The sequence below is a fragment of the Myotis myotis genome, unplaced genomic scaffold (assembly GCF_014108235.1).
Source record: "Myotis myotis isolate mMyoMyo1 unplaced genomic scaffold, mMyoMyo1.p scaffold_m19_p_2, whole genome shotgun sequence".
In the NCBI taxonomy this organism is placed as follows: Eukaryota; Metazoa; Chordata; class Mammalia; order Chiroptera; family Vespertilionidae; genus Myotis; species Myotis myotis.
In genome coordinates this window covers 146,596,602-146,617,320 of record NW_023416324.1, presented here as the reverse complement: position 1 = coordinate 146,617,320, position 20,719 = coordinate 146,596,602, and the positions used below count along the sequence as shown (strand labels likewise).

The 20,719-nt window shown below is 41.7% G+C and overlaps 1 protein-coding gene across 17 annotated transcripts in view; it reads right to left on the bottom strand.

Moving 5' to 3' along the window:
• Positions 1-657: 657 nt before the first annotated feature.
• DZIP3 (DAZ interacting zinc finger protein 3) overlaps positions 658-20,719 on the bottom strand; it is a 144,502-nt gene continuing 124,440 nt past the window's right edge. For 8 of the 17 annotated variants that reach the window (XM_036350078.1, XM_036350075.1, XM_036350073.1 and 5 more), the window contains 3 exons: positions 7,566-7,709; positions 7,384-7,485; positions 658-2,343 (listed from right to left, as the gene is read on the bottom strand). In XM_036350078.1, coding sequence (XP_036205971.1) covers positions 2,233-2,343; positions 7,384-7,485; positions 7,566-7,709 — 357 coding nt within the window. In that variant the 3' untranslated portion in view covers positions 658-2,232. Of the gene's footprint in view, positions 2,344-7,383; positions 7,486-7,565; positions 7,710-20,719 lie in introns of those variants that run through there. The other 9 variants (XR_004974085.1, XR_004974086.1, XM_036350082.1 and 6 more) reach the window with 5 other exon arrangements.

The window sequence follows — 20,719 nt, the reverse complement described above, 5'->3', positions numbered from 1 at the left end:
TCACAATCCAGGACCACTGGCTCCTAACTGCTCACCTGCCTGCCTGCCTGATTGCCCCTAACTGGCCCCCCTGCCAGCCTAATCACCCCCAACTGTCTCTGCTTGTCGACCTGATCGCCCCCAACCGCCCCCCTGCCGCCAACCTGGTCACCCCCAACAGCCCCTCTCTACCAGCCTGGTCGCCCTTCACTGGCCCCCTGCCGGCCTGGTCACCCCCAAATACCGCCCCCCCCCCCCGCTGGTCTGGTCGCCCCTCACAGCCTTGCTGCCCCCCCCCACCCCCCCTGTTGGCCTGGTTGCCGCCAACTGCACCCTCTCTAATCTGGGATCCCTGCCAGTCTGGTCACCCCACACAGCCTGCTGTTTGGTTGCTTGGTCGTTCCTCACTAACCCTGAAAATGAGGATAGACTAGAGGACCATTAAGGACCTACAAGCTCTAACATTCAATATCCAAGACATTCTAGGCATTTTACAAGTCTAGAAGACTTATAAACTGCCTTCTTCTTAGATCTTTTCCTATCTTTTCTCATAACAGAAGAAAAAGTTTAAGCACAATTAAACAGAAATAGACTTTAAAATAGAGCTTTAAAGTAGTTTCAGTATACATTTAAACAGATTCACAAAAATAAAATGTGTTTAAGAAATATTTATTCTTTCTCACGTGAAAATGAAATTGCAATTGTAAACATAAACTAAGAAACATTTGTTTTACAAGATAATTTGCTACATTACCATGACCTTGAAATTTAGACAAGAAAATTATTAAAGGCTCTACAAGTTCTGAATTTTGTAATTCTGATACACTCTTGGCATTTTACATGTCTAGATGACTGCCTTCTTTTTTTGGATTTTTCCTTTGCATTTTCAGTCTGTTCTCATTACAGAAGAAAACAGCATATCATTACAGAAAGAAGTTTAAATAGAGATCTGAAGTAACTTCAAGATACACATTTACACTGAAATATTCAAAAGAACACTTGCTGAGTCAGGAACACATGTACAGTCTCTATTTCACTAATTATGGAAAAATATGAATCAAGTGATATTTGTCTTACAAAGTGACTGATTTATTCTAATTTTGTAACTGGAGACATGTAAACATACAGCATTTACACAATATGGTTTTGATTCTAAGAATACAAGCTCTCAGTGACAAGCTTTAGATATGCAACTTAACCCAGTGGGTATCAAGTTTGTCACAAGAAGCAACTATACACAAACAGTGCCCCACACCCCCTGCATCAGAAAGAGAAATTAGATACTTAAGGCAGAAAAACAATATTCCTACAAAGCATAAATGATTAAGGCATAAGACCATATTTACAACAAATGGATATAAGATCTCAATTATTCAACTGAGCAAGTGAGTTAATTCACACATTAACTCCTTTTCTTACTACTTCCTTATTTCTGATTCAGGGAATATTTATGCTGCACCTACTGGGCAAGACACTGGGAACACAAAGAAGGGTCAGACATGGTCCCAATGGTGTACTGTGTTTAACCGCCAGCTCTTGAGAGGAGGAGAAGCATGTGATTAGAGCATTTGCCAATTTCTATGGGGTAAACACTCCCACTACAGACAAATTTCAAATTACCAACAATTTGATGATTGGCTCACAGAATTCCTGAAACTTTAACAATCATCTCTCACAAGCCATTGTAAGACAGTTCCAACACACCACTGTATGGTCCACAAGTAGCTCATAACTTCTTCATGGGTACATATGTTAGAGAATAAAAAAGAATAGGGAAGATAGAGATAAAATTTAAATAATTATATTTTTGTAAGCAGTTTCAAAAATTAAAAGAAACACTAAAATCTGTGCAAATTTCCTACTTCTCCTTTTAATATTCCAGTTTTTCTCTTGCTTAAATTTATTTCGGGAAATTAAAATGAAGTATAATGAGGGAAAGTAAAGTATGAGTGGAATAAGGGAAGAAAAATGACAAGAAAATACATCCTGAGATATATGCTAAGTAACCATGTTTATGTAGAAGAAAATACCTACTAAGATAAGATCAAATGTAAAATTCCATCGTCTTTAACCGCTTCCATTCAGTTCACAGTCCTGAAGATTTGTCCTGTCCTCTTTGGCTGCAGCTTTGATCAGATTAGTTAGCTTCTTTTGTACAAAACTGAGGAGTGTACTGCTTCACACTGTAAGCTCATAACAAAAGGCAGAACTAAATTGTGGAGTCTAAAAACCCCCTTCGCATAGTCCCTTGTATCAGATCTTAGACAACTGCCGACTGGAGTGACCAGGAAAGTCTTCTCGTAGCAAAACATGGAGCCTGCAGGTTGGGCATGTCCCCTGCTGCATTAACCAAGGTCTAATGCACTACGGAGCAAAAAGATTCATGTTAGTCTCTCAGATTTAGCCTAGCAGAGGCAGCTATCCTATATAATAAAGGCCCAGCAACCCAAATGGCAGAATGACCAGAGACCAGAACAACTGCAATCCCTTGCCCAGGCTGGCCCCACCCCCCAGCAGGGACTCCCTATCCTGATCGGGGGCATGGCCGGCCTGCAAACCACCTGCGGCCCTTTGCCCTAGTCAGCCCCGCCCCCCAGCGGGGACCCCCACCCGGATCGGGGCCCTCATCAGGGCAGGCCAGCTGGTCTCCACCTGAGCACCGGGCCTCTGTCCTATATAATAAAGAGCTAATACGCAAATGGTCATCAAGCCCTCATGCCAGGGCTGGGGGACCTGAGGCCACGCCCCCCACCTTGTGGGGCTTGATGGGGGTGGAGCCGGCTGGGGCTGGGTCTCGTGTGATTTCAAGGTGCACACGGGTGGGCAGGGACTTGATTCTGGGTCCCTCAGTGCGCACCAGACTCTGACAGGAGGGAGATTTTCATATACATTTTACTAATTTTCTTTCATCTCTGACACTTCTATTATAGAGAAAGGGCAAATAGCAATATTAAAATATTTCTTCTAAATAATTCCCTTTTAATGTGCATGAATTTCGTGCTCCAGGCCACTAGTAGAAATATAAAACCCTACCCCTGCCACCACTCCAACCCAACCTACCAATGGCTCCTGAACCACAAAATTAGACCACTGAGTCAGGCTAGCAATTCAAACTGTAAAGCCTCATTCACACGTGAGGAATTCGCACCTTTCTCCTTCCCCTTGGACTCCGAGGCTCAGAGGAGGCATGCACGGTATGGAGCTCAAATGAAAGCTCAGAAAAGTCACCCTTTTGGGGTCCCATGGCGCATCCAGGCAGACAAACTAATCACCAAAAGCCAAGCACCAGACTCTGTCCCTTCCTCATCCTGCGGCCTCAGCTCCAGACAGGCACTCCCTGTGGCAGGATACAAGGAGAGCACTTTCTCAAATCTTCACAAAGACAGGAATGCTCAGGAGGCCAAGATAATAGAAACCTAAGGACCCAAATGCTGGGGTCTGTGCCGCCAGGGCCCGCTTAGCACAAGGCCAATAGGAGCTCAGACCAAGTTCTGGTTCAATTCCTAACCTGGTCGAGACCTGCCATCCTGGGGAGTGCTGGGGTGTGTAATCACGGGGGGCACTCTGGAGGCAGAGGGCCCACCCCAACCCCTGGGCCCAAGGGGCTCTCTGCCTATGCACCCTTCCCCCAGGCACTCAGCACAGCTGTGCTAGCAAAGCCCCTTTGCTGGGGGCGGGATCACAGGGGGCAAGTCAGGGGAGGGGTGGCCGGCCCTCGGCCTCCACTGCAGCTATTTGCACATATATAATTAGCTCTAATTATTCTAGGCTTTCAGTTTGCCAACTATGGGCCTGGGAGCTGTGTCTGGAGTGAACTTGCCCAGGGAGCCACTGCTCCACCGAATGAGCCCTCTCACCAGGCTGGGAAGCTCTATCCCAGCCCACAGCACCCTGTGTCCTGTATCTGTCGCACCCTGTGTCATGTGTCTGTCTCTCCCAGTGCATCACTCTCCCTGTTCCTTGCTCTCTGATCCTGTTTACTCATTCCCCATGTCTGCCTGGGTCCATGTCTGCCTGGGTCTTTTGTCTCTGTCTCTCATCAGATCTCTGCCGTGGAGAACACTCCTGCCACCCCTGTAAAGGAACACACACCAGCAGCATCTGCCTTTTCAATAAAAAACGACAAGCTGGAAACAGAGTGAACTGGAAAGCATTAACTTAAAAACAATCCATGTGTCTGCAAATGCGTTCCAAATGGCAGCACTTTGGCAGAGGTGCCAGGGGCGGGGCGGATTTGCCACATGTTCTGGAGTCTCAGACACCTTGCTATGGACCCCTCCCACGAGCCACCTGGGATAGCAGGGTCCGGGGAAGTGACTTAGTCTATACTCACCCTCTCGGACCCCCACCTGACTCCCTAGATCCTTTCCTCCGTTCTGGCATCTGCTGGTCCCTCTAACTCCCCCAGTACCTCCAAACCTTTCTATGCTGACCCCAATTCTCCTTCTGTAGCAGCCCTCCCCCACCCACACAGATTTCACCCTCTCCCTCCTTCACCCCCAAGTCTGCTACCCCATACTTCTTCCTGCCCTGCCCTCCCCTGCCCCACCACCATTCTGCCCTCCTGTTCCAGACCACCCAGAAGCCCTGGCTCTAGGAGAAATGGTTAGAACAAAGTTTTCCTTGGCCAGAAGAGACTCTCCAGGGAGCTGCATGCAGAAAGGTGTTCCTAGTCCTGTACCTGCAACTACTCTTTCCTGCCAGATGCCAATCAGAAATTGTGTCTCTGGAGACAGAGGGTAGCAGAAGTAGGTTGCTGCCCTTTGAAGCCCCTCATCAGGAGGAAACTCTCCCCTTCACCCCCAAAAGATCACCCTGCTGCCTCCCTTAACACTTTCAGCAACTCTCCTTTGCCCATTTCCCCGGAAGTGGAAGGATTGAAGCACATCTCTATATATAAAAGAGTAATATACAAATCGACCGAACGGCGGAACAACCAGAATGACTGCTCAACCAGTCACTATGAGGTGCACTGACCACCTCCTGGTCCCTCCCCCAGCCTGGCAGACTCCAATTCCCCAATGGTGAATGGGGAACTGGGGAAGGGTGGTGGCAGAGGGCAGGGCCGGCTGCCAGCAGCTGGGTATGATGGCCCTGATCACAGGCCAGGCCTAGGGACTGTACCCACGCACAAATTTCATGTGCCAGGCCTATAGTCTATAATAATATAAGGGTAATATGCTAATTAGACCAGATGTCATTTCAGATGTCCTTTTGGACTAAGCTGGGGCCGGAGCGAAGCCCGGGTCCTGGGTGCCTGCCGGCGCGGCCAGAGGAAAAAAACGCCTACTCTTGCAGGAATTACGTGCATCGGGCCTCTAGTTAATCTATATATCAGGATTGTCAACCAACATGTTTGTCAGTAGGTCTTAAAGCCTTATCTGGTGGATTACCAGGTCAACTGCTGAAATGATGGCATCTTCTCTATGGTTTGCTGAATAATATAGCTGGTAATAGAACACCTTTCATACAATTTATTCTACTAGGATCCTTCCCCTAACCTCAAATATTCAGGACTAGAGGCCCAGTGCACAAATGTGTGCATGGGTGGGGTCTGGCCCACCCCAATTGGTGTGTGGGGGGCAGATTGGGGGCAGAGCCCACTGGGGGGTGCAGGGGCCTTGGGCGGTTGGCGGGCTGGCTCTGCCCCTGGTCAAACTCTGGTGGAACTCTGGGTTAAGGGGAAAATTTGCATATTACCCTTTTATTATATAGGATGATTAGCAGTTCTTCCTTCCTAACAAAAAGGTTGAGGGATGTAGAGGGCCCCTGGGAAGGCACATGGGCATTTCTTTAATAAACTGTCAGCTGATACCAAGGTGGTAGGCAGAGTCATGTCCTGGATACACATTTTGCCAAAAAGGCAGAAGTGTTCTCAGCTTGACCTTCATTTCTGCGCAGGTGCCTGGGAGTGGGTTTTATTATGTAAATCCAGCCAAATACCAGGAATGGATAGGACTCAGGCCCACCCAGAACTGACATTACAAGAATGCAAATAATCTCCTTTGTCTTGACCTTTGGTGAATCTTCCTGGTACTGGGGGTATAAAATAAACATGCTCTTTCTGTGCTGGGTCACTGTCTCTCCATCAGAAGAGGACAGCGGTCCCACCTGGTCTCAGCTTTTTTCTTCCATCTTTGTGTCTGTCTCTTTCTTTCATTTTCTCAATCCCCAGCCGCCCCCACTCAAAGAACTGGACCACTCTCTAGCCGTGCTAGACGTGGAAAAGAGAGACCCCTCCATAGAGGAAAGCTTCTATAGTTTTTTCCCTAATTTATTATAGATCGTCCTCATTTATAACCTAGAAAAACGTCATAACTAAACATACAAAAGTCACCAACACCTTGTGTCAAGTGCTTACGGTGTTTTGAAGTTAAAATCCCTAGATGATGGAATACTTTTCAGATTGCTTTTTCTTTGGTGACAATGGTAGTACATTTGGCTATGAACTATCTGTTAAGTCATTTACTTGAAAATTAATTCTGCAAACATTTTTTTTACCTGTAATCTGGATAAATTACCTACTTTCTATTCAATGGGTTATGGCAAAGAATAAAGTAAGTTTTCTGAAACATTTAATTTCTAAATGAATCTGACTTTTAAAACTTTAGATAGCAAAGTGAGGTGGCTAAGTATCTGTCCTTGAGATCTTTTAGGGTTAGCCATTCTGTGTATATCTCTTCATATCAGAGCAGATGCAAAATATAATTTTATAGCATGTATCACATATCTTTGAAATGATGCTTTACAGATATGGCTTCAATGAGCTGGCTATTGTTCACTTCCCAGAAAAGTCTTTTTATACAAGATTAACTTTTCCATTGTCAAATTACATCTCTGAACCAGAAGACTTGGGTTATAAATTGTCTATCAATAGCATTTGCACAGCAGTAACACCAGAAGTTATCTATATGAATGCCAAGAATCAACAAAAGTTATGCTTGCCTCACATTTTTCTAACATCAAAACTCAAGCTTAAGCATCTTCAAAAACAAATACTGATCACACTGAGCCTGATCACACTACTAAGGTAAGTCTTATGCATCATAACAGTAGAGGCCATCATTAGTGTGGACAAAGGACACTATGTTATTTATAGCACATCAAGGTGAAGTGGCATGCTGCTAAATTGTCATGGAATTGCCATGTAAATCAACATTCTTTCCAGTTCTATTCAACCTACTCTCTACCATCATGTCACCTTCTCCTGTAAAGTATATGGAGATCTGAGAAAGCACAATGCAATCTGTAGCTGAGGAAACAGGTGTAAGTATTTCTGTGTGGTACCCAAAAGCCCAGCACTATATCCACTCAAGAAACAGCAGTGGATGCATATGATTTCAAATAAGGCAGTATAAATCTCCCTTAGTTGATTAATGGTAAACATTAAAAGGATTAGTTTACCTGAGAGTGAAATTTGTGAGCGCAAGGCAAAACTGAGAGGTTTTCTGGAGAGAGATTCTCATGACAGATCACACAAGGCTCATCTTCCTCTCCCTCATCATCCTAGGGGAAATACACATAAGATATATTCAGCTCAATTCTTTCTCCCAAATTAAATTTATAATCAGCAGTCTCAATCTCACCAAATTATTGGCTCCTTCCCACGTGACAGGACCTTGTGAACTGAGAGGCCTCCAGGCTGGTTTTGGGGGCTGGGCAGCACTGGACTGTGGTGGAGGATGGCTATGTGAAACACAACTACCACTTGGGACTGATTTTCCTTGACTCTGAAAAGAAAAATATTACACCGATGTTTTTTAGACTTGTTCTAAAACAGGAAGATGAACAGAATAGCACAGAATGTGATATATTAAGAATTAGCAAAAGGATAAAGGTCAATCAGATTCATGATAAATCTTGAAACAAAATGTTGGCAATATTACTTATATACTGAGAATTAGGTAAAACAAAAATAACTATATGTATTCTTTTAATTTAAGTAAATGTTTGCAGAAAATTTGGGGGAAAATGCCTCCATTAGAATCATTCAAATTGACCTAGAGTAAATTTCAAAAAGGCCAGTTTATTCTAGAATGATCTGAAAGTATTTCGAAAAGACTTCCCATGCCATTTGTCCAGCTGAAATTAAATTTTTTTATTAAGAGAGGATTTAATACAATTACAGATTATTGATTTTTCCAAATATGTTATGGTTTTAATTAAGACAACTAACTACTGGAGATGAGGGCCTGAGCGGGCTTAAGATGGAAAGTGGATGAGCACAACAAGACACAGTACTGAGAAAAACAGGAGAGATATGGTCCCATTAAGGGGACTGCAGTGTTCTGTGGTCAGGAGGGATCTTAACGGGATAGAACTTTTCTTTGAGGAGTGAGAAACTGAAGTTCCACATCAGGCACCCCAACCCTTAGTACATGAACAGGATAGATGAGCCCCCCAAACAAGCTTTGAAAACCTACAGGGAATATATCTAGGACAACTATAGAATTGCGTAGAAAAGAAATCCTGCTCTTAAAGGCTCATGCACAGACTCACTCAATCTGGAATCCAGGGAAAAACACCAGATGAAAAGGACATTGACCAGTGATTTTCAACTGTTTTCATATCATGGCACACATAAACTAATAGCTGCGGTACAGCTACACAATGGAATACTATGCCGCTATAAAAAAGAAGGAACTTTCACCATTTGCAACAGCATAGATGGAACTGGAGAGCATTATGCTAAGCGAAATAAGCCAGTCGGAGAAAGATAAATATCACATGATCTCACTCATATGCGGGATATAATGATCAACATAATATGATGAACAAGAATAGATCCAGAGAGAAATGGGGGGGGGGGTGGTTAGAGAGCCACCATATTAGCATAACCGATGGACACAGACACTGGCGCAGTGGGGGCTTGCCCGGGGTGGGAATGGCTGGCGTGGGGGGGTGGGGGGTCAATTGGGGAAAAAGGAGACATATGTAAAACTTTAGACAATAAAAAAAATTTGAAGCATACCAAAAATATATTTTTCTTAAAAAATCTGAGATAAAAATAGGTATACTTTTGATTCATTCATACCGAATGGCTATTGTTTCCTGATATTTTTTATTTGACAGTCTAAGGGAAAAGAGTTCAGTGCCCTGACTAAATAGGAATGGCAAGTGTTAAAAATTCTTGTGGCACACCAGTTGAAAATTGCTGACATAGACCATAGTTGAAAGGGACGCATTTACTATTATTGAAATGCCTGCCAAAGAAGCAGGAGGCAGCAGGGACTCTCTGAAACACTGGCGGCAGCCATTTCTGCCATCTAATTCTGCTGTGCTGATGCTAGTACTATTAGACACCATTTAAAAATTCTCCCTCTAGCCTCGTAACACCAGTGGAACACTCTGATGAAAGCCCACACACCCCTACAGCTCAGTCTTGCTACCTAGCCTGTCCCACCTATACATGCCAGTAGCAATGGTGGCCCATCACAATAGAAGGGTGCACACAGCCCAATAGGGGACACCCATGGAGCACCTGGCTCTGGTGGCCAGAGGAGATTACTCTTCTGGGCCCCACAGGATATCACCAACATAAGGTCACTTCATCAATACTGGGAGATATAGATGATCTACCTAATACATAAAAACAAACACAGAGAATTAGGTAAAATGAGAAAACAGAGGAATATGTTCCAAACTAGAGAATAAGATAAAACCTAGTAAAAGAACTAAATGAAATGAATATAAGCAAAGGTCATAAAGATGCTCACAAAACTTGAGAGAAAAATGAATGAATACCATGAGAACTTCAATAAAGAAATAGAAAATGTAAGAAGTGCCAATCAGAGCTAAAGAATACAATAAACTGCAATGAAAAATACACAGGGGAATCAAAAGAGTAGATGACATAAAAGAACAGATCAGCAATCTGGAAAATAAAGTAGTGGAAGTTACCCAAATTTAATAAGAAAAAAATAAGAAAAAAATTTGTTTTAAATGAGAATAATGTATGGGACCTCAGGGACAACGTCAAGCACACTAACATTTGTATTATAGAGGTCCAAGATGGAGATAAGAGAAAGGGGAAGAAAACTTCTTTGAAGAAATAACAGCTGAAAACTTCCCAAACCTGAGGAAGGAAACAGACATCTAGGTCAAAAAAACACAAAGTCCCAAACTAGATGAACCTAAAGAGGTCCACAACACGACATTATAATCACAATGTCAATAATTATAGATAAAGAGAGAATCTGAAAAGCAAGTAGCATTAAATACAGAAATTCCTGTAAGACTATCAGCTAATTTTTAAGCAGAAACTTTGCAAGCCAGAAAGAAAAGACACAATATACTCAAAGTGTTAAACGCAAAAAAACCTACATCCAAGAATACTCTACCTGGCAAGGATAACACTCAAAATTAAAGGAGAGATAAAGAGTTTCCTAAACAAGCAAAAGCTAATATAGTTCATCACCACTAAATCAGCCATACAAGAAATGTTGAAGAGAGACTTCCTTAAGTAGAAAATGAAAAAGCGGTAACTAGACATAAAAAAAATATATGAATGAGAAAGATCCAAGATGGCAGCTAATTAGGGGAAGTTACACTCAGCTTTGACCAGGATCAAACTGGAATTATAATTAAATTATCCTATATAATAGAGTTAATATGCACATTGACCATCACACCCTCACACAAGATGGCCAACAGGGGAGGGCGGTTGGGGGCGACCAGGCTGGCAGGAGAGGGCAGTTGGGGGCGATTGGGCTGGCAGGGGAGTGGTTAAGGGCAATCAGGCAGGTGAGCAGTTGGGAGCCAAAGGGTCCCAGATTGGAGAGGGTACAGGCTGGGCTGAGGGACAACCCCCCTTGTGCACTAATTTCATGCACTGGGCCTCTAGTAGAACAATAAATTTGAATAATCAACTGAAGACTAGTTGAACAAAAGTCTTATAACTAAGAACATACAGAAGAAGAGTGGAGATGTGAAAAAAAATGTACCTAGTGGTTGAGAATCCAAAAAAGTATCTCAGCTGCAAAGGTTCACCTTGAAGAGCAAAGGGTATCAACTCCATGGCAGGCTCCCAGGCTGGAGAACCAGAACAGGAAATAGGAGCCCATATCACATCTGGCTGTGAAAATCAGTGGGGATTCCAACTGCCAGGGACAGACAGGAGTCTGCTAGAAACCCAGGTGCCCTCTTAAAGGGCCAACACACAAAATCACATTTATGGGTACTCACCCTAGATCTAGCAGAGAGATGGCAGCTCTGAGAGAATTTGAGTCATATAAGGAGAGACTGGGTTATGTGACTTCAGGGAGAAGGCTAGAGTTGTAGCTACCATTGTCCCTGTGCTGAAACCCTCTTCCACATTGTCCACAGACACCATTTTCATGGCTAGAGCACTCCCCTCCATATGGCATAGATTGGCCTGGGGAGACCCAGTAGCCCCACCCTCCCAATTCCCTGTGGACTCACCCTGCCAAACTGACATACTGTTGAGGAATCAGCCAGCTGCAGGCAGCCTGGGCCTGCTACAGTTTTTCTTGAAAGGCTCTGAAGGAGGTCCAGGAAGTTTCAGGGCATGTCAGAGATGTATGGGAGAGATGAAGTTATATGACTCTGGGGCACACCCCGACTAGCAACAGTGATCCTGTGAAAAGCCTCCTGCCACAAAGCCAGATCCTGTTATTATAGCCTGATGAAATCTGTTGGCCTCACCCTTATGACTCCCTGAGATCATACTGCCCTGCAACAAAGATATGCAGGTCCCAGATGGGTGGCAACTGACCTGAACTTGGTGTTCGTTGAGAATTTTAGAGTGGCCTAAGGCACAGCACTGACATGAAGATTGAATCTGTACCAACCTGGCGAATACCACTTACCCCTACCTAGTGATTCAGACCCTGCCTCATGCAACTCATGTACCGCCAGAGGTGCTTTCAATGGCTGAGCCAAACTGGCAGTGGAAGACGGAGACAGATCTCAGGGTGTGTTGGGCCTTCTGTTAACCTGCCCGAGATTCAGTTCTGGTGGAAGCTGGCCTTGGCACACAAGCTGGCCCCACAATGTGCATCCAGGACCAGCAGAGGCAGCTACCAGCTGTGGTTCACCTTACAGCTCCTAACAGGTAGTGCATAAAATCAGTGACTTTTACAAAACATTCAAAGAACTAACACCTGTCCTCTCAAACTATTCCAAACAATTCAGAAGGAGGGAAGACTCCTCAGCTCATTTTATGAGGCCAGCATTATCCTAATTCCAAATGCAAATAAAGACACTATGAAGTAATAAAACTATTAGGCTGATATCCCTGATGAACATCAATGCAAAAATCCTCAAAATATTAGCAAACTGAATTCTGCAATATGTTAAAAAAATCATACACCATAATCAAGTGGGATTTATTCACCTAACAAACTGCAGCTGGATCAGAGAGACCCAGAACATCCAAAAGAAGACCCTAGGCCACAAAGCAGCTTGCACTGCTTCACAGCTGGGCCTCATCTCAACACCTCCAAACTCCAAACAAAGAAGAGGAATCTGCGGATCTCTCTGTAGCTAAATTACCACCTCCTCAGAGATCTAAAAGCCAGTGTACCCAGTGGTCAGAGTGGGACCATCCAGATTACAACTCCTCAGATCCATAAGGGACACACTCAGAGGGGCAGACTCAGTGAGCACCAAAGCCCCACTGAAGCAAGTCTTGCCCCAGAAGGGTGTCTCCAGCACAGAAGTTCTCCCACTGCAGACACAGCTGATTCTCACAGCCAATTGGCCTGGAGGTCAATTCCTCCCAGTGATACCTACAACAATCAAGGCTTAACTACAACAAGACTGTGCACAAAGCCCCCAAAGGGGTGTACCAAGAGTGTCCACCTCAGGTAATTGGGGAGGCTGAGCCACTAGGTCCTACAGGACACCTAGCTCAGAAAGCCACTCTATCAACACAGGGAAGCAGCCAAAATGCGGAGACAAAGAAACATGTCACAAATGACAGAAATGGAGAAAAGCAAACTACTGGATATAGAGTTCAAAACCACGGTTATAAGGTTTTTCAAGAACTTTCTAGAAACTGCTGAAAAATTTAGTGAGACCCTTGATAAATCTAGTGAGACCCTCGAGGATATGAAAAAGGACCAACTAGAAATTAAGCATACACTGACTGAAATAAAGAATAATATACAGAGATTCAACAGCAGACAAGAGGATCCCAGGAATCAAGTCAAAGATTTGAAATACAAAGAAGCAAAAAACACCCAAACTGAAAAGAAAAAAGAATCCAAAAATATAAAGATAGTGTAAGGAGCCTCTGGGACAGCTTCAAGCGTACCAACATCCAAATTATGGGGGTGCCAGAAGAAGAGAGAGAGCAAGATATTGAAAACCTATTTGAAGAAATAATGACAGAAAACTTCCCCTACCTGGTGAAAGAAATAGACTTACAAGTCCAGGAAGCGCAGAGAACCCCAAACAAAAGGAATCCAAAGAGGACCACACCAAGACACATCTTAATTAAAATGCCAAGAGCAAAAGACAAAGAGAGAATCTTAAAAGCAGCAAGAGAAAAACAGCTAGTTACCTACAAGGGAGTACCCATATGATTTTCAGCTGATTTCTCAATAGAAATTATGCAGGCCAGAAGGGAATGGCAAGAAATATTCAAAGTGATGAATAGCAAGAACCTACAACCAAGATTACTTTATCCAGCAAAGCTATCATTCAGAATTGAAGGTCAGATAAAGAACTTCAAAGATAAGAAAAAGCTAAAGGAGTTCATCACCGCCAAACCAGTATTATATGAAATGCTGAAAGGTATCCTTTAAGAAGAGGAAGAAGAAAAAGGTAAAGTTAAAAATTATGAACAACAAATACATATCTATCAACAAGTGAATCTAAAAATCAAGTGAATAAATAATCTGATGAAGAGAATAAACTGGTGAATATAACAGAATCAGGGGCATAGAAAGGGAGTGGACTAACAACTCTCAAGGGGAAATGAGTGTGGGGGGTGTGGGAAGAGACTGGAAAAAAAATCGTACACCTATGGATGAGGACTGAGTGGGGGGGTAAGGGAAGAGGGTTGGGGGGAACTATGGGGGGAAAAAAGAGGAACAACTGTAATAATTTGAACAATAAAGATTTAATTTAAAAAATATGTGCAAATGAATTAATGTGATATACCATATTTACAAAATAAAGGATAAAAATATGATTATATAAAATAGATGCAGAAAAAGGATTTGACAAAATCCAGCTCTGGTTTATAATAAAAAATTTGAGCAAACTGGGAACAGAGGGAACATACCTCAACATAAAGGCCATATATCACAAAGCCACAGCTAACATCATACTCAATGGCAAAAACTAAAACCATTTCCCTTAAGATCAAGAACAAGACAGGGATGTCCACTTTGACCACTCTTATTCAACATAGTACTGTAAGTCTTAGTCACAGTAATCAGGTAAGAAAAGGAAAAAAAATACATCAAAAATAGAAATAGAAGTAAAACTAATTATTTGAAGATAACAGGATACTGTATATAGAGAACTCTAAAGATTCCACCAAAAAACTAGTAGAAATTATAAGTGAATTCAGTACAGTCGTAGGATACAAAATACATTTTCAGAAATTGGTTTCATTTTTATACTCCAATGATGAACTATCAGAAGATGAAATTAAGAAAACAATTCATTTAAAATTGCATCAAAAATATAAAGTATCTAAGAATAAATTTAAATATGGAGGTAAAAGACATGTATGTACTTGAAAAATTACAAGACACTGAAGAAAAAAATGAAAAAAGATACAAATAAATGGATGTATATATCATGTTCATAGATAGGAAGAATTAACATCATTAAAATGTTCATTATACCCAAAGCAATCTATATATTTAATGCAATTCCTATCAAAACAATGATGGCATTTTTTACATAAGTAGAATAAATAATCACAAAATGTATGTGGACCCACAAAGACCCTGAATAACCATAGCAATCTTAAGAAAGAAGAACCAGAGAACCAAGATGGCGGCATAGGTTAACGCCGGAGTTTGCTGCTTTGAACAACTACTTCAAAAGTGAAACCAAAAAACGGAAGGGACAGCACCCAGAACCACAGGAACGCCGGCTGAGTGGAAGTCCTACAACTAGGAGGAAAGAGAAACACATACGGACACTCAGAGGAGGCGCAGTGCTGAAGTCAAATTCTGAGGTGCGGAGTGCGCGGAGCGGGCTGGCGGCGGAGGGCGCGGTTGGCGTTTTCAATCGGGAGGGAGTCGCAGACTCTGAGCTCCAGATCCGGGGGAGTCTTTAGGGACCCAGACTCAAACGGGAGAAACGGGACTGTCTGGCTTCGGTCAGAGCGAGTGCAGCTTTCTCTCTGAGCTTTGCAGCGGGTGCTGGGACTCAGAGAGGCAGAGCCCCTGGGGACAGGACTGAGAGCCGCCATAACTGCTCTCTCCGGCCCACCCTGTTGATCCTGTGCGACCCGCCCCGCCCAAGCCCTGCACAGAGGCATTTGCCGGATAGCCTCAGGCAAAGGCTAGATTAGCACCTCCCTAGAGGACAGAAGTTCTCTCACTGCTGACACAGCTGATTCTCATAGCCACTTGGCCTGGAGGTCAAACCCTCCCTGGAATTAGCTACAACAATCAAGATTTAACTATAAGACTGCGAACAAAGACCACTAGGGGGTGCAGCAAGGAAGCATAACAAAATGCGGAGACAAAGAAACAGGACAAAATTGTCAATGGAAGATATAGAGTTCAGAACCACACTTTTAAGGTCTCTCAAGAACTGTTTAGAAGCCGCCGATAAACTTAATGAGATCTACAAGAAAACTAATAAGACCCTTGATCTTATATTGGGGAACCAACTAGAAATTAAGCATACACGGACTGAAATAACGAATATTATACAGACTCCCGACAGCAGACCAGAGGAGCGCAAGAATCAAGTCAATGATTTGAAATGCGAGGAAGCAAAAAACACCCAACTGGAAAAGCAAAATGAAAAAAGAATCCAAAAATGCGAGGACAGTGTAAGGAGCCTCTGGGACAGCTTCAAGCGTACCAACATCAGAATTATAGGGGTGCCAGAAGATGAGAGAGAGCAAGATATTGGAAACCTATTTGAAGAAATAATGACAGAAAACTTCCCCCACCTGGTGAAAGAAATGGACTTACAGGTCCAAGAAGCGCGGAGAACCCCAAACAAAAGGAATCCAAAGAGGACCACACCAAGACACATCATAATTAAAATGCCAAGAGCAAAAGATAAAGAGAGAATCTTAAAAACAGCAAGAGAAGTAAACTCAGTTACCTACAAGGGAATACCCATACGACTGTCAGCTGATTTCTCAACAGAAACTTTGCAGGCCAGAAGGGAGTGGCAAGAAATATTCAAAGTGATGAATACCAAGAACCTACAACCAAGATTACTTTATCCAGCAAAGCTATCATTCAGAATTGAAGGTCAGATAAAGAGCTTCACAGATAAGGAAAAGCTAAAGGAGTTCATCACCACCAAACCAGGATTATATGAAATGCTGAAAGGTATCCTTTAAGAAGAGGAAGAGGAAGAAAAAGGTAAAGATACAAATTATGAACAACAAATATGCATCTATCAACAAGTGAATCTAAGAATCAAGTGAATAAATAATCTGATGAACAGAATGAACTGTTGATTATAATAGAATCAGGGACATAGAAAGGGAATGGACTGACTATTCCTGGGGGGGGAAAGGGGTGTGGGAGATTCGGGAAGAGACTGGACAAAAATTGTGCACCTATGGATGAGGACAGTGGGTGGGGAGTGAGGGCGGAGGGTGGGGCGGGAACTGGGAGGAGGGGAGTTATGGGGGGAAAAAAAAGAGGAACAAATGTAATAATCTGAACAATAAAGATTTAATTAAAAAAAAAAAAAGAAAAAAAAGAAAGAAGAACCAGGTTTGAGGTATTACACTGCCTATTATCAAACTATACTATAATACCACAGTAATAAAAACAGCATGGTACTGGCATATAAACACATATAGATCAATGGAACAGAATAGGGAGCCCGGAAATAAACCCACATGTATATGGTCAATTAATATATAACAAAAAAGGCAAGAACATATAATGGAATAAAGATAATTTATTCAATAAAAGGTTTGGGGAAAATTGGACATATGCATACAAAAAAATTTAAACTACACCACTTTTGCATTCCATATATAAGAATAAACTCTAATGTAACACTCAAAACTATAAAACTCCTAGAAGAAAATGTAAATCAACAAACAGGTGTTGGCGAGGATGTGAAGAAAGGGAACCTTCATGTACTGTTGGTGGGAATGCAGACTGGTGTAACTACTATGAAAAACATTATTGAGTTTCTTCAAAAAATTAAAAATGGAATTGCCTTATGACCCAGTGATTCCCCTTCTGGGAATTACAATAGTCAAGATATGGAAGAAGCCCAAGTCCCCATAAATAGATGAGTGTATAAAAATAACACGATATATATACACAATAGAATATTACTTGGCCATAAAAAAGAATAAAATCTTACCATTTGTGACAGCATGGGCAAACCTAGAGGGTATTATGCTAAGTGACATAAGTTAGAGAAACACAAATACCATATGATTTCATGTACAAGTGGAATGTAAAGAGCAAAATAAATGAATAAACAAAACAGAAAAAGACTTGTAGATACTGAGATCACACTGATGGTTGCCAGTGGGAAGTGGGTAGGGAAACTGGGTGAAAAAGGTGAAGGGAATAAGAAGTATAAATTGGTAGTCACAAAATAGTCATGGGGATTCAATGTACAGCACAGGGAGTAGTGTCAATAATCTTGTGTGGTGCCAAGTGGATAACTGAAATATAGGGGCACCACTTTGTAAAGTATACGATTATCTAATTGCTATATTGTACACCTGAAACTAATACAAAATAATATTGAATGTAAACTATAATTGAAAAACTTCTAAAAAGAGAAAATATATGAATGAAAAATATATCACTAGTAAAAGCAAATAAACAGTAAAGGTAGTGGATTAATCATATATAAAGTTAGTATAAAGGCCAAGAGACAAAAGTAGTAAAATAATCTATATCTACAAGAATTACTTAAGGGATAAACGAAATGAAAATACATAAACTATGACAGCAAATGCATATAATGTGGGTGCAGAGGTACAAACATGGTTCTTTTTAAATGCATTCAAACATGAGTTGCCATCAAGTTAAAATACTGCTATATATATATGTATATTCTTCTTTATGAACCTCATGGTAACCCAAACCCAAAAGCCTATGATACACAAAAATTAAGAAAAAGGAATCCAAACAGAACATAAAAAAAAGTAATCAATCACACAGGAAGAGGCAATAATTACATACTTACCAATAATTATTTTAAATTTAAATGAAAAGTATGCTCCAACTAAAGGCATGTGATGATGGATAAAAAGTCAAGACCCATACACATGCCACCTGCAATAGACTTACTTCACATCTAAGTCACACAGACTATAAGTGAAGACATAAAAAAATATATTCCATGCAAATTAAAATAAAAAGAAATCTGGAGCAATAATATTTATATCAGACAAGACATACTTTAAAACAAAGATTGTGACAAGAGACAAAGAACTGAATTTATCTTAAATTATTTTAATAAAACTATAATTATATAAAGCATCTTTTCTGACTATAAAGGTATGAAACTAGAAATCAATAACAAGAAATATGAAAAACACAAACATGTAGAAGCCAAACAACATACTACTAAACAACCAATGGGTCAATGAAGAAGTCAAAGAGAAAATTTTAAAAAACATATTGAAAAAAATGAAAATAAAAACATAATGATCCAAAATGTATGGGTATAGCAAAAACAGTTCAAAGAAGGAGATTTATGGTGTAATATAGGCCTACCATAAGGAACAAGAAAAATCTCAAATAATCTAACTTTACACCTAAAGGGAACCAGAAAAAGAAGAACAATCAAAACGAAATTAGTAGTAAGGAGAAAATAATAAAAATCAGAGTGGAAATAAAATAGAGTCTAAAAAAAAACAATAGAAGAGATGATGGAAACTAAGAACCAGTTATTAAACCTTTAATCAGACTCATTCAGAAAAAAGAGGTTCCAAATAAATAAAAGCAGAAATGAAAGAGAAATTACTACTGAAATACAAAGTATCATAAGCTATTACTAAAAACATTATATGCCAACAAATTGAACAACACAGAAGGAATAAATTTCTAAAAACATGCAATCTTCCAAGATTAAATCATGAGGAAATAGAAAATCTAAACAGAATAGTTCCTAATAATCTACAATGATAAAAGCATAATATGCTAATTAGAGTGGACATCCTACCAGACAACCTTCTGGACGAAGCAGGGGCTGTGAGGGAAGCCTGGGTCCTAGGTGCCTACTGGTGGCTGAAGGCAAGCCTGGGTCCCGGGTGCCTGCTGGTAGCTGGAGGCAAGCCAGGGTCCTGGGTGCAAGAGGAAAGCCGGTGCTGGCAGCCAAGGGAAGGAAGGCCCACTCTTGCACGAATTTCGTGCACCGGGCCTCTAGTCTATATCATCTACTTATATAAAAACCATGGGTGGTGTTCATCATGACCACAACTGCCACGCACAAGCGGAAGGAAGTCAGTCCTGCAAGGGTTGTCTTGGCAATGGCTGCACCCTCCCCCGAGCTATTTCCCAGAGCTGTTTCCTGTAAGGGCGGGTCTGAGGCAGAAACCCACCCTCGAGTGTGGAGGCAGATCTTTCTAAAGTGTGCCCTGAGCCAGCACGGCCAGGGATGAATCTGAGTGGGGGAGGCTGAAAGGCTTAGAAAAGACATACGAAAGAATGAAAGCTGGGTCTTGCTGGGAAGCTGCTTCTCTGAGAGACAGCAACCACGCCCACAGCCATGCCTTTATTTTATAGCAGATGCTACGAGGCAAAGTAAGGGAGTGACCAAGATGTTTACAACATTCTCCTGGGTTTCAATCCTACTCAGCTACATGCACCTGAACTCTATCAAGCCTACATCACTCAGGCACGTGGGTCCACGTGTTCAGACCATAGATCAGGGGTGGGCAAACTTTTTGACTCGAGGGCCACAATGGGTTCTTAAACTGGACCGGAGGGCTGGAACAAAAGCATGGATGGAGTGTTTGTGTGAACTAATATAAATTCAAAGTAAACATCATTACATAAAAGGGTACGGTCTTATTTTTTTTAGTTTTATTCATTTCAAACAGGCCAGATCTGGCCCACGGTCTGTAGTTTGTCCACGGCTGCCATAGATTCAAGCTTACAACTACAGCTGTTGGCTATAATTGTGCTGGGAGGACCCTGCCCTCCAAGCTGGGACTTGCACGTGGCAATGAGAGGACTGTGCCCTCTCATCAGTCCAAGGCTTGAACCTGTCGAAAACAGTTTTAATTCTGTTTCTTTGTTACTGATGTTGTGGCCCCACCCCATAACAAAGAAACAATTTCTGGAGGATGAGGCCCAGGAATTGGGATTTTAAAAAGATTCCCAGGTGATTCTAATGTGCAGCCAAGGTTGAGAACCACTGCAATAGATAATATTAAAAATATATCTAAACGTGCAATTCTTTGTCCAAAAAATGCGCATGTTCAAAAATTAAATGAAGAAAATTTGGATATACTCAAAGATTTCCACACATATTTGAGTGATGATTCCATTGATTCCACAGATGATGCTAAAAAGGAAAATTTTCCCATCGAATTTCTTAATAGTTTAGTATTAATCCTTCGGGAATGCCGTGTCAT